The sequence below is a fragment of the Rutidosis leptorrhynchoides genome, chromosome 11, assembly GCF_046630445.1.
Source record: "Rutidosis leptorrhynchoides isolate AG116_Rl617_1_P2 chromosome 11, CSIRO_AGI_Rlap_v1, whole genome shotgun sequence".
Classification (NCBI taxonomy): Eukaryota; Viridiplantae; Streptophyta; class Magnoliopsida; order Asterales; family Asteraceae; genus Rutidosis; species Rutidosis leptorrhynchoides.
Window position 1 is genome coordinate 12,969,886 of NC_092343.1, and position 15,431 is coordinate 12,985,316.

Consider the following 15,431-nt stretch of genomic DNA (forward strand, 5'->3'; position numbering starts at 1 on the left):
TATACGCTGTAAGGATATTAGGACCCAAAACAACGCAAGTGATTCAACAAGATCACTCACCGATAGTAATTCTACAAGATTACTAACCCACTTAATGAACGAAAGATTATAAAAGCAAGAAATGTAAATCGACACAAGAGATAACGTGGTTATATGCAATCGTTGTGATTGCTTTAGTCCACGGACCAACTAGAGAATGTATTACTGAATATTTGTGGTGTGTTTACAATGAGTTACAAGAGGGTCTATTTATAGAATGGTTTAAGGAGTAAGCTAAAAACAATTCCTTGAAGCTTCATGTGAGTTTCCTGACAGCTTCATGGAAGCTACATGTGAATTTCCTCACAACTTCGTGGAAGCTACATGTGAGTTTCCTAACAACTTCGTGGAAGCTACATGTGAGTTTCCTAACAACTTCGTGGAAGCTTCGTGTGAGTTTCCTGAAATCTTCCCTCTAATTGTTTAAAGATCTCCATATCTCCAACATACACAACCCGCACCCACATTCTCTTTGTGAACGCTCTCTGTACATCCAATATCTTTGTTTCTCTACAACTTTTCTTATATAATTTACAAAAATATGATAATACAATAAGTTGTTTTGGGATTATTCTTGTGTATAATCTATTACTACTACTACCATTACCTACGGTTGATAAAGAAAATACGTGTATTAAGTATTAACATGAACTACTGAAAGCCAAACACAAGAACATAAATTCAATAGATGTTGATTCAATATGTGACTTATCCCCTCTATATGTCTTATCATACATTTGACAAACAATGCATTTATTACGTAAGGAAAAACAAAAAGTAAAGAATATAAATTTGACTTGGTCATCTTCAATTCATATATTCCTTGCTGGTAGATGTCAACGCTGCATCATGATATTCATCATCGTTTAGTGTGTCTGATCGATCAAGCAGAAGTAGTGATTCAATGTAGGAGGATGTAAAAGACAAACAACTGACATGAAGTCCAAGATTGTTAGAGTGTTTCAAGTAGGGATCATAAACTACAAGCTCTGGTCTATATTCACACATTCGCCACGTCCCATTTACATCATGGCATCTGACATCCCCATCTTCCTTTTCGATTAGAATTCCTCTATCTTCGATTATAAGTTGGTCATTATCTTTGAATCCCACTACTTTCGCCTTATGTGGTAACTTAAGAGTGAATATCTTGCTGAAAGATTTTGAAACACTGTCCATCAACCACACATTGTGAACTACTTCTGAGCCCTTTAATTCTCTTTCAACCACACCAAGAGACTCTCTTAACCTAAACTAGTGGAGGAGCCCTCGCTCCGCGTCGGGACTTCCGTTTCGAATATAATTTGATGTGTTTGGTTCGTAAAATTATTTCGTGTTTAATGGTTATGTCGGTTAAACCTATCCCAAGTCGTACGAAAATTTAAAGGTGGTTAAAAATTTAGGTGGATTTGTTGTGGAGTTTTATGGAAAATAAAGAAGTTACGATTTGGCCCTTGAACTTTAACTTTAGACCCCTATGGAGTTTACATTTTTTACTCTAGAAATTTACATTTGACGCCCTAAAGTTTATAATGGTTCTCAATGTTTAGTGTGGTGTCATTGTGGATACAACCTTTTTGCACGACGTATAAATGATTAAAACATGGGGAAGAACTATTCATAAAATCTCTGCCTTTTAGAGATGTAGAGAATTATATATATATATATATATATATATATATATATATATATATATATATATATATATATATATATATATATATATATATATATATATATATATATATATATAATGAGTTACGTAGTTAATTTATAATAAGAAAAAAGTTAAACAATAATAAAGTGAAAAATTATGTGGTTGATTTAATAATAATAATAATAATAATAATAATAATAATAATAATAATAATAATAATAAATAGTTGTTAGTTAGTAAAAATTATGGGATCGATTTATAATGAATGAGAAGTGTAATGGTTAAAGTATAAAATGTGAAAATTATGTGGTAAATTTGTAAAAGCTATAAAGTTAATTGTTATAAAGGGCGGGGTTAAATTGTGAAAATATTAAAAGTTTGAGGGGTGTTTGTGAAGCTATTGAGGGCTACTATTCATTTGCCCTCTATCATTTAGATATATAGAAATAATAATAATAATAATAATAATAATAATAATAATAATAATAATAATAATAATAATAATAATAAATAGTTGTTAGTTAGTAAAAATTATGGGATCGATTTATAATGAATGAGAAGTGTAATGGTTAAAGTATAAAATGTGAAAATTATGTGGTAAATTTGTAAAAGCTATAAAGTTAATTGTTATAAAGGGTGTGATGATCCGAAAAATTTCGACTAATTTAAACCAATTCTCTATATGATTTATTATTTTGGCACGTTAAACAAAGTCTGTTAGATTGAGTCTCAAAATTTTAGAACTGTTTCATATATACAATTACCTTTGACTACTCTCAACGATTCATGAACAATTATATGTATGTATATATATATATATATGTACAAGTAAAAACGACTTTCCTACAGTAAAACCCTAGTTTCTACAATAAAAATTACTTTGCTACAGTAAAACACTATTTGCTACAGTAAAACACTATTTGCTACAGTGAAACCGTATTTTGCTACAGTGCTACAGTAAAACACTATTTGCTACAGCAAATGTTTGACGCGTGCAAAGGTTAAAGCTGAGCACCAAAAGCCGTCAGGATTACTGCAACAACCAGAAATTCCGCAGTGGAAATGGGAAAGAATAACCATGGATTTCATTACGAAATTGCCAAGGACTGCAAGTAGTCATGATACTATTTGGGTGATAGTTGATCGTCTAACTAAATCAGCTCACTTCCTACCAATAAAGGAGACAGACAGTATGGAGAAATTAGCACGTCTATATTTGAAGGAAGTAGTTTCCAGGCATGGTGTACCCATCTCCATCATATCTGATCGCGACACCCGATTCACATCACATTTTTGGCAATCATTACAAAAAGCATTGGGAACTCGATTAGATATGAGCACCGCTTATCACCCACAGACAGATGGTCAAAGTGAAAGAACAATACAAACATTGGAAGACATGTTACGGGCATGCGTGATTGACTTTGGAACCAGTTGGGATCGACACTTACCGTTGGCAGAATTTTCATACAATAACAGCTATCATACGAGCATCAACGCAGCACCATTTGAAGCACTTTACGGTAGAAAGTGCAGATCTCCTATCTGTTGGAGTGAAGTAGGAGAAAGACAACTTACTGGACCAGAAATTATTCACGAAACCACCGAAAAGATCATTCAAATACAACAGCGATTGAAAACGGCCATGAGTCGCCAAAAGAGTTATGCTGATGTAAGAAGAAAACCGCTAGAATTTCAAGTGGGCGACAAAGTCATGTTGAAAGTGTCACCCTGGAAAGGCGTTGTACGATTCGGTAAACGAGGAAAGCTAAGTCCTAGGTACGTAGGACCCTTTGAAATCACCGAAAGAATTGGAGCAGTTACTTATCGATTAAAGCTACCGCAAGAACTTAGTAGTGTTCACGACACATTTCACGTGTCAAATTTGAAGAAATGTTTAGCTGAAGAGGATGTCGTAATTCCTCTTGACGAAATACGAATTAATGATAAACTCCATTTTGTCGAAGAACCTGTTGAAATCATGGACCGTGAGGTCAAACAATTAAAACAAAGCAAAATACCGATAGTTAGAGTTCGTTGGAATGCAAGACGAGGACCCGAGTTTACTTGGGAACGTGAAGATCAAATGAAGCAAAAGTATCCGCATTTGTTCACTGATATCGCTCATGAAACAGGTACTACTCAAAATTTCGGGACGAAATTTTCTTTAACGGGGAGGTACTGTGATGACCCGAAAAATTTCGACTAATTTAAACCAATTCTCTATATGATTTATTATTTTGGCACGTTAAACAAAGTCTGTTAGATTGAGTCTCAAAATTTTAGAACTGTTTCATATATACAATTACCTTTGACTACTCTCAACGATTCATGAACAATTATATGTATGTATATATATATATATATATATATATATATATATATATATATATGTACAAGTAAAAACGACTTTCCTACAGTAAAACCCTAGTTGCTACAGTAAAAATTACTTTGCTACAGTAAAACACTATTTGCTACAGTAAACACTATTTGCTACAGTGTAACCGTATTTTGCTACAGTGCTACAGTAACACTATTTACTACAGTAAACACTATTTGCTACAGTAAAACACTATTTGCTGCAGTAAACACTATTTGCTGCAGTAAACACTATTTGATGTCGGCGAACTAGCAAACAAAAACGGAAAAGGCGGCCATGCGATCGCATGGCAAAAACACTAAAAACTCATGCGATCGCATGAGCTACAGTAAATCGAAAAGTAATATAAATACGCAGTTTGTTCGACGAAGTTTTTCACATTAACTCTCAATATTTATATTTATATTATAATTATAATTTTAAATTTAAATTTAAGTTTAATAATAATAAGGTATATACGAGGGTGTTTTTAATTCGGGTTTCAAACCGCTTTAAGCTAAGGAAATATTAGGTATTATTCGGGGTATTGTTCTTGAATCCAAGGCCAACCATACAGTCGTCTACCATCATTACGTCTACGCAATTTGCCTACAATATTGAATCGCAATATTGAACTGTGAGTTTATAGTCTCCCTTTTTAAATACTTTAAATATTTTTGGGCTGAGAATACATGCAATTTATTTTAAACGCGATAAGACACAAGTACATACTAAATTCTACACTGAGTTAAACCGAAAATCCCTTAGCTTTGGTAACTAGTAGCTGCTAGTACATAGGATATGGACTGGTGGACGCGAATAATTGTATATGGATCCATAGGGCTTGACATCCCCGTCCGAGCTAGAGCGCTAGCCTTTTAACAGACGTATGTTATTTGAGTTTAAGACACGTTGGTTTGCGTGTATTAAAACGAATGGGGTAATTATCACTATAGCATTAATTTTAGTTACCAGGGTGCTCTGTTACGTAGAATCTATTGATAAACTTTTGATGAAATCTTGTGGTCTATCTTTATATATGTTTATGACTCGAGCAATTAAACCTATAACTCACCAACATTCGTGTTGACTTTTTAGCATGTTTTATTCTCAGGTCCTTAGAATGCTTCCGCTGTGATGTGCTTGTTGCCTGCATGGAGTCTCTCATGCTTTGTACAAAGTTTATTGCATTCAAAATAAAACTGCGTTGTGTAATAAATAATTGGACTGTGATGTCAACCTGTAAATTAAAGACTTATGTATTTCGGGGTTTTGCTTATACCTAAGCACTTGCCCACATGTTTATAACTTTCTATGTTTAGAAAGTCACTTATTTTAATGAATGCAATATTTTATCAAAACGTATCATATAGAGGTCAAAACCTCACTGTGGAATCAATGATTAACGTGCCGCGTCAATAGCGATTTTGACGGGTCGTTACAGTTGGTATCCGAGCTTGAGGTCATAGGGAACCAGAAATTACATTAGTGTGTTTAACTGGTAATTGTTAGGATGCATTAGTGAGTCTGGACTATGACCATATTTGTTTTTACTGATTTTTACTTATCATTTGGTCAAAAACATTATATGTAATATATTTATATGCTAACGTAATTGTTGTTTCAATTATGTGATAGATGACTTCTTCTAATCCTATCATTTTGTACGACTCGGAATCGGACACTGAATCTATTCTATCCACAACTGAAAAGGGCGTTCCAATACCTATTAAAGAAGAAATTGTGTTAGCCGGGGAATCTCAACTCCCGGCAAACCCAGAGGAGGTTCCAGCTCCACCCAACTCTAGTTTTCCGGAGCCACAGTATCGTTGGCATGGACCCATGATCCCTGGAGTAAACGAGGATCGTCCATTTCTAAACAAATATGGACATTGGTCCAGATATACCGCCGATGGGCGGGTTGTGCCGATTACGCCTGGCAGATTTCGGTTCATGACCACCGGTACATATTCTCGCAGTTCGTCATCATATTCTCCTACACATGACTCAGACAGTTCGTCATCAGACGAGATCAGTAAGGAGGAGGATTTCGCTAATGAAATAAAAGAGATCACTAAGGAGAAATTCCAACTTGCTATGGATAATAAAAACAACCACAATAATAAAATGTCCTTAATTATTAAAAAGGAACATGACCATTCGATCTGTAACCACCCTTATTGTATTAAATCCACTGAGGCAACGGGTACCTCAAAACCCCAACCAAAAATAAAATACACTGCCAGAATGTCTGTCGGACCATGTGCACACAAACAATTTGCAGAGAGAACCAAATGGGAAGAAGTTTCTGATAGTTCTGAATAAACGACCTCGCAACCATAAATCTTGCATGCGCTATTCTATTGCTTATGTGTGCTACTCTATCTTGTTATGTAAAATAAGCATATGTAAAATATCAGTATTGTATGGTATTGTATTATTTTGGTTTATTAATAATAAATGCATGGAATGATTATTTGTATTATTACTACTTCTTATTATTATTATTACATAATAATGTAGTAACTCGCTATAATTTTTCATAGTGGAATATTATTAGGATTTTAGTAGTTAATTCCTTGTACTAGCTATTATGTATGAACTTAACGGGTAGGTAATACCCTAGAAATAATTATAAAATGCTAATAAGAAGAAAAGGCTTTTATAATAATCGGTTCATATTATTAATATGCTACGATTAACTATTGACAACTCATTTTACCTATAATATTCTATATGATTAAATTATATCTGTTGTGTTTATTGAAGAAACATGTCTCAAATGTCGGATGCTGAGTTTGAGCAACTAGTCGAGAAACGTGTGAATGAAAGAATTGCTGCAGCTGAGGCAGCAAAAGCAACAGCCGAAGCAGCAGCCAAAGCAGCAGCCGTAAACACAAACTCACGAAACGGATGCTCATACAAAACTTTTCAAGGATGCAAACCACAGACGTTTAGTGGAACCGAGGGACCAGTCGGTTTAACCCGATGGTTTGAAAAGATGGAGTCCGTTTTCAAAATCAGTAATTGTGCGAACGGAGACAAGTCAAAGTATGCTTCGTGTACGTTGCAAGACGGTGCACTTACTTGGTGGAACAATTATGCTAAAGCAGAAGGAATAGATACGGCATATGATATCTCTTGGGAAGAACTGAAAAAGATGCTAATCGAGGAGTACTGTCCTTGAAACGAGATCAGAAAAATGGAATCTGAGTTACGTAATCTGAAGGTTATCGGCGCGAATCTCAATAACTATGAAAAGCGTTTCATGGAACTAGCCTTGTTGTGTCCCGAATTGGTGCCAAACGAGAAACGAAAGATAGAAATGTATATTGACGGTTTATCGATCAATATCAAAGGAAATGTTACATCGTCCAAACCAAATACGATGCAGGAAGCCATGACAATGGCACACCAACTCATGGACCAGATCACAGAGAGTTCGATTAAGGCACCAATTACTGAAGTCAAGACAACTGAAGGAAAGAGGAAATGGGAAGACTATAAGGGCAAAAGTACTCACCTGAAGAAACAAGAAACTTTTAAAGGTAAACAAGATGGGGCAACTGCAAGTCCAAACTATAAGGGACCTCATCCGTTCTGCAAAAGGTGTTACACACATCATGCAGACTATTGCCAAGTGGTCTGTGATAAGTGCAACAAGAAAGGACATGTGGCGAAAGATTGTTATGCCACCGTTTCTGAAGTAAAGACAAAATTGACCGATGTCAAGAAATGTTATGGATGCGGGAAGTCTGGTCACTTTATAAATCAATGCCCTGATAAGGAGAAGAACAAAGAACCCGCACGTGGGAGGGCATTTAATGTTAGTGCCAGTAAAGCACGTGAGGATCCTAATCTTGTCACGGGTACGTTTACCGTTAATAATCAACTAGCTTCTATTATGTTTGATACGGGTGCTGATAGAAGTTATATGTGTAAAGACTTTAGTTTTAAACTAAAATGTGCATCATTACCTCTAGACGATAAATATACTATTGAATTAGCTAATGGTAAACTGATAAAAGTCGATAAAATTTGCCATGGATGCGAAATGAATCTCGCTGGTGAAACCTTCAAAATTGATTTGATACCCGTAGAATTAGGAAGTTTTGATGTAATCGTTGGCATGGACTGGATGTCCAAAACAAGAGCGGAAGTTGTTTGCGCTGAGAAAGCAATCCGCATCCCTCGTAAGGATGAAACGTCATTAATGATTTATGGGGAGATGAACAACTCAAAACTGAACTTTATCAGCTGTATGAAGGCCCAGAAACTTATAAGGAAAGGTTGTTATGCTATTCTGGCACACGTAAAGAAGATAGATACTGAAGAAAGAAGCATTGATGACATGCCGGTTGTAAGAGAATATCCCGGAGTATTTCCAGAAGAATTACCGGGGCTACCTCCACACAGATGTGTAGAATTCCAGATTGATCTCATACCAGGAGCTGCACCTGTAGCCCGATCTCCATATAGACTTGCACCTTCAGAAATGCAAGAATTACAAGACCAGTTGCAAGAATTATCGGACCGTGGATTTATTCGTCCTAGTTTTTCACCTTGGGGTGCTCCTATTCTGTTCGTCAAGAAGAAGGATGGATCTATGAGAATGTGCATAGATTACCGAGAATTAAATAAATTAACGATCAAGAATCGGTACCCATTACCGAGGATTGATGATTTGTTTGATCAATTGCAAGGATCAAGTGTTTATTCTAAGATTGATCTACGCTCCGGATATCATCAGCTGAGAGTGAAGGAAGAAGATGTTCCTAAAACAGCGATCAGAACCCGTTACGGTCACTATGAATTTTTAGTCATGCCTTTTGGATTGACTAATGCTCCAGCAGTATTCATGGATCTAATGAATCGCATCTGTAGACCGTATTTAGACAAATTTGTCATTGTTTTTATCGACGACATATTGATTTACTCGAAGAACAAGGAAGAACATGAGCAACACTTAAGACTGGTACTAGAGATACTCAAGAAAGAAGAATTGTACGCAAAATTTTCGAAGTGTGATTTCTGGTTACAAGAAGTACAATTTTTGGGCCATGTTGTCAGTAAACATGGAATTAAAGTTGACCCCGCCAAGATCGAAGCCATTAGTAAATGGGAAACACCGAAGACTCCAACACAAATCCGCCAATTCTTAGGTCTTGCTGGTTACTACCGAAGATTCATTCAAGATTTCTCTAGAATCGCCAAACCCTTAACTGCATTGACTCAAAAGGGAAAGAAGTATGATTGGTCCACGGAACAGGAATCCTCATTCCAGTTATTAAAGAAGAAGTTAACGTCTGCACCCATTTTGTCATTACCGGAAGGAAATGATGATTTCGTGATCTATTGTGACGCTTCGCGCCAAGGTTTAGGATGTGTGTTAATGCAACGCACAAAAGTTATCGCATATGCCTCACGACAACTAAAAATTCATGAAAAGAACTATACGACGCACGATTTGGAACTTGGAGCAGTAGTTTTTGCACTCAAAATATGGAGACACTATCTATATGGCACCAAGTGTACAGTGTACACCGACCATAAGAGTCTTCAGCATATTTTTGATCAAAAACAACTCAATATGAGGCAACGTCGCTGGGTAGAGTTGTTAAACGATTACGATTGTGAAATCCGTTACCACCCCGGAAAAGCTAATGTTGTAGCTGATGCCCTAAGTCGAAAAGAAAGAGTAAAACCTCTTAGGGTCCGAGCTTTGAATATTACAATTCGTACTGATCTCACAAAGCAAATTCAAGCAGCACAGTTAGAAACTTTAAAAGAAGAAAATGAAAAAGGTGAAATGAGCAAAGGGTTAGAAAAACAACTTGAAGTAAAAGCCGATGGAACCCTGTATTTTGCTGGTAGGATATGGGTACCAAGACATGGTAACCTAAGGCAACTAGTACTAGATGAAGCACACAAAACGAGGTACTCAATTCACCCAGGAAATGGGAAAATGTACCACGATATCAAGAAGTTCTATTGGTGGCCTAATATGAAGACAGAAATTGCTACTTATGTAAGCAAATGTTTGACGTGTGCAAAGGTTAAAGCTGAGCACCAAAAGCCGTCAGGATTACTGCAACAACCAGAAATTCCGCAGTGGAAATGGGAAAGAATAACCATGGATTTCATTACGAAATTGCCAAGGACTGCAAGTAGTCATGATACTATTTGGGTGATAGTTGATCGTCTAACTAAATCAGCTCACTTCCTACCAATAAAGGAGACAGACAGTATGGAGAAATTAGCACGCCTATATTTGAAGGAAGTAGTTTCCAGGCATGGTCTACCCATCTCCATCATATCTGATCGCGACACCCGATTCACATCACATTTTTGGCAATCATTACAAAAAGCATTGGGAACTCGATTAGATATGAGCACCGCTTATCACCCACAGACAGATGGTCAAAGTGAAAGAACAATACAAACATTGGAAGACATGTTACGGGCATGCGTGATTGACTTTGGAACCAGTTGGGATCGACACTTACCGTTGGCAGAATTTTCATACAATAACAGCTATCATACGAGCATCAACGCAGCACCATTTGAAGCACTTTACGGTAGAAAGTGCAGATCTCCTATCTGTTGGAGTGAAGTAGGAGAAAGACAACTTACTGGACCAGAAATTATTCACGAAACCACCGAAAAGATCATTCAAATACAACAGCGATTGAAAACGGCCATGAGTCGCCAAAAGAGTTATGCTGATGTAAGAAGAAAACCGCTAGAATTTCAAGTGGGCGACAAAGTCATGTTGAAAGTGTCACCCTGGAAAGGCGTTGTACGATTCGGTAAACGAGGAAAGCTAAGTCCTAGGTACGTAGGACCCTTTGAAATCACCGAAAGAATTGGAGCAGTTGCTTATCGATTAAAGCTACCGCAAGAACTTAGTAGTGTTCACGACACATTTCACGTGTCAAATTTGAAGAAATGTTTAGCTGAAGAGGATGTCGTAATTCCTCTTGACGAAATACGAATTAATGATAAACTCCATTTTGTCGAAGAACCTGTTGAAATCATGGACCGTGAGGTCAAACAATTAAAACAAAGCAAAATACCGATAGTTAGAGTTCGTTGGAATGCAAGACGAGGACCCGAGTTTACTTGGGAACGTGAAGATCAAATGAAGCAAAAGTATCCACATTTGTTCACTGATATCGCTCATGAAACAGGTACTACTCAAAATTTCGGGACGAAATTTTCTTTAACGGGGAGGTACTGTGATGACCCGAAAAATTTCGACTAATTTAAACCAATTCTCTATATGATTTATTATTTTGGCACGTTAAACAAAGTCTGTTAGATTGAGTCTCAAAATTTTAGAACTGTTTCATATATACAATTACCTTTGACTACTCTCAACGATTCATGAACAATTATATGTATGTATATATATATATATATATGTACAAGTAAAAACGACTTTCCTACAGTAAAACCCTAGTTGCTACAGTAAAAATTACTTTACTACAGTAAAACACTATTTGCTACAGTAAAGCACTATTTACTACAGTGAAACCGTATTTTGCTACAGTGCTACAGTAAACACTATTTGCTACAGTAAAAACTAGTTGCTACAGTAAACACTATTTGCTACAGTAAAAAACTATTTGCTACAGTACTATTTGCTACAGTAAACACTATTTGCTACAGTAAACACTATTTAATGTCGACGAACTAGCAAACAAAAACGGAAAGGGCGGCCATGCGATCGCATGGCAAAAACACTGAAAACTCATGCGATCGCATGAGCTACAGTAAATCGAAAAGTAATATAAATACGCAATTTGTTCGACGAAGTTTTTCACATTAACTCTCAATATTTATATTTATATTATAATTATAATTTTAAATTTAAGTTTAATAATAATAAGGTATATACGAGGGTGTTTTTAATTCAGGTTTCAAACCCCTTTAAGCTAAGGAAATATTAGGTATTATTCGGGGTATTGTTCTTGAATCCAAGGCCAACCATACAGTCGTCTACCATCATTACGTCTACGCAATTTGCCTACAATATTGAATCGCAATATTGAACTGTGAGTTTATAGTCTCCCTTTTTAAATACTTTAAATATTTTTGGGCTGAGAATACATGCAATTTATTTTAAACGCGATAAGACACAAGTACATACTAAATTCTACACTGAGTTAAACCGAAAATTCCTTAGCTTTGGTAACTAGTAGCTGCCAGTACATAGGATATGGACTGGTGGGCGCGAATAATTGTATATGGATCCATAGGGCTTGACATCCCCGTCCGAGCTAGAGCGCTAGCCTTTTAACGGACGTATGTTATTTGAGTTTAAGACACGTTGGTTTGCGTGTATTAAAACGAATGGGGTAATTATCACTATAGCGTTAAGTTTAGTTACCAGGGTGCTCTGTTACGTAGAATCTATTGATAAACTTTTGATGAAATCTTGTGGTCTATCTTTATATATGTTTATGACTCGAGCAATTAAACCTATAACTCACCAACATTCGTGTTAACTTTTTAGCATGTTTTATTCTCAGGTCCTTAGAATGCTTCCGATGTGATGTGCTTGTTGCCTGCATGGAGTCTCTCATGCTTTGTACAAAGTTTATTGCATTCAAAATAAAACTGCGTTGTGTAATAAATAATTGGACTGTGATGTCAACCTGTAAATTAAAGACTTATGTATTTCGGGGTTTTGCTTATACTTAAGCACTTGCCCACATGTTTATAACTTTCTATGTTTAGAAAGTCACTTATTTTAATGAATGCAATATTTTATCAAAATGTATCATATAGAGGTCAAAACCTCACTGTGGAATCAATGATTAACGTGTCGCGTCAATAGCGATTTTGACGGGTCGTTACAAAGGGCGAGGTTAAATTGTGAAAATATTAAAAGTTTGAAATAGTTGTTAGTTAGTAAAAATTTTGGGATCGATTTATAATGAATGAGAAGTGTAATGGTTAAAGTATAAAATGTGAAAATTATGTGGTAAATTTGTAAAAGCTATAAAGTTAATTGTTATAAAGGGCGAGGTTAAATTGTGAAAATATTAAAAGTTTGAGGGGTGTTTGTGAAGCTATTGAGGGCTACTATTCATTTGTCCTATATCATTTAGATATATAGAGTAAAAATTATGGGATCGATTTATAATGAATGAGAAGTGTAATGGTTAAAGTATAAAATGTGAAAATTATGTGGTAAATTTGTAAAAGCTATAAAGTTAATTGTTATAAAGGGCGAGGTTAAATTGTGAAAATATTAAAAGTTTGAGGGGTGTTTGTGAAGCTATTGAGGGGAACTATTCATTTACCCTCTATCATTTACATATATAGAGTAATATGTCCAAATAACTACCCTAGAACCTGTTATTTGGACCAAGAATTTTTGTGAATTCTTCGCTTTCCAAATTAAACGATATGATTGCTTGACCTCTACTTGTATAGGCACACCAGTAAATAAACCCATTTAAAACAACTGGAGTTTGATGATCAAACAAAGAGATATCAAACCATTTACTAGGAAGTTTGGTTAAGGGACTTCTCCATACCCCTCCACTTAACGCAAATACTCCAACTCGCCAAACATTCTGTTTATGGTCATTATCATAATGAACATTTATCCTGACAATCTTAGGATCAAGAGAGTTGGGACAAACCCCAAAACCAGCAAAGAAACTCTTATAATAAGGCGCGTCAATTGATACTGATTTTCTTATAGAAGGATTCCAAATAACGTAGCGATTAAAAGAATCAATTTCACCTGAATAACATCCAGTAAAGCAGAGCAAGCCATGGGAGTAACCCACAAGTCTTTTATTATTATCTGTATTTAGAAGTCGGTTAACAGACAGAGGATACGTCAAGGAAATCACGTGTTGGGGGAAAGAATCATCATCATCAACTATCCAACAATACTCTCCTCTTTCACGATGATCATCCACAAAGCCTTTGTACAACACCCTTTGTAAAAGAATACGTTTTCGTTGTGCCTGGCGGATAATATAATCTGAATTAAATTCAGAGCTATCAATCAAAGACTTCCATTCTTTCGAGACAGACCGAAATCGAATAAGTGATTTAACAGGAAGGTGACAAAAAATTTTGATTTTGATCTCCGACGGTATGTAATTTGACATCGTTTTTCTCTTTTTCGCCATCTTTTTTGCTTTGCAGATGTACGTAGAGGTAATTAGGTAACCCTAAATATCGATATCTATTTATACACAAATTTTATACCAATTATTTGACTGAAAGTCTCTGTTTTACCCCTATATATATAAAGTATATATGATTTAAATAATTATTAAATATTTAAGTTACAAATTTTATAAAATTCGTCAATTTATTAAGAAACAAATACTTAATTTTCAATTCGCAGTTCGAATTTGAATTTTGAAATAGATAGATTTAAAATACGAATAACAATAGAGTGTTATTCTATAGCATAAGATAAGAATATTAAAACATGATAATAACAACTTATAGCATAAGGTTATGCAAAATTGATGTGACGAATTATTGTTCTTCCAAAATGATATGTTTTTTTTTTTTTTTTTTAAATAATGAATACTTTATAACAAGGCTATTTCATCCAAAAATAATAGAAACATGAAAACTAAACGATACAAACAACTAAAACAGTTGGACCGAAGCTATAAATCTACACAAAAACTGAAAGTTACAACTAAACGCTACCTAGAGCCGAACCAAACCAAACCCGGGCATAAGCCTACTCCAACGACATACACAGAACAATACCAAACACCCTAAACCAAAGCAATAAACAACTATATTGGTGTATACTATGGTTTACACGTATAAGAAGTTAGTCAAACAGTGAAATGCATAAGCAGAAAGCATCAGAATAGCATCAAAAGGTAAAGTTAGCATTTAACGTTCATCGTGCTCCGTCCATGATTATGTGATAAATAACATTTGGGACGCCCATCGTTTTGCGTAAGTCCCGCAGGCCGCATCAAACGCATAAGCCCTTAATATCTAAGTACTAAACACGTGAGCAACACACATGCCACGTCAACATAAAGGTCAAGGTCGGTTGCGTACTTTTAGCATAAAGTAACCACTGACAAAGTGACACGTGTATCTCCGAACATTCATGAACTCTCATACCTATAAATAGACCACCTGGGCCATTACTTTTGGGACACTTGAACTTGTGATAGAGAACACACTTTCTCTCACACATAGTACTTTCTCACTCTAGAACTTGAAGACTTAGCCGCACATCGCTAGAAGAACCAACTCACTGTTTGGTCCCACAAGATTGACTAAGCCACCCCACGGTAACCAGGCCGTGATCCGGGTCTACAAGGGTATTTGTGAAGGTATTTCGTATGCCCGAGAGACATATTAAAT

At 35.7% G+C, this 15,431-nt stretch overlaps 1 protein-coding gene across 1 annotated transcript; it reads right to left on the reverse strand.

The window, feature by feature from the left end:
- Positions 1-846: 846 nt before the first annotated feature.
- On the reverse strand, positions 847-14,212 carry LOC139874315 (F-box only protein 8-like). Its single transcript, XM_071861759.1, has 2 exons — positions 13,419-14,212; positions 847-1,192 (listed from the first exon to the last, which is right to left on the reverse strand). The coding sequence occupies exons 1-2, from the start codon at positions 14,210-14,212 to the stop codon at positions 847-849; spliced, it is 1,140 nt and encodes a 379-aa protein (XP_071717860.1).
- Between the last annotated feature and the right edge of the window lie 1,219 nt (positions 14,213-15,431).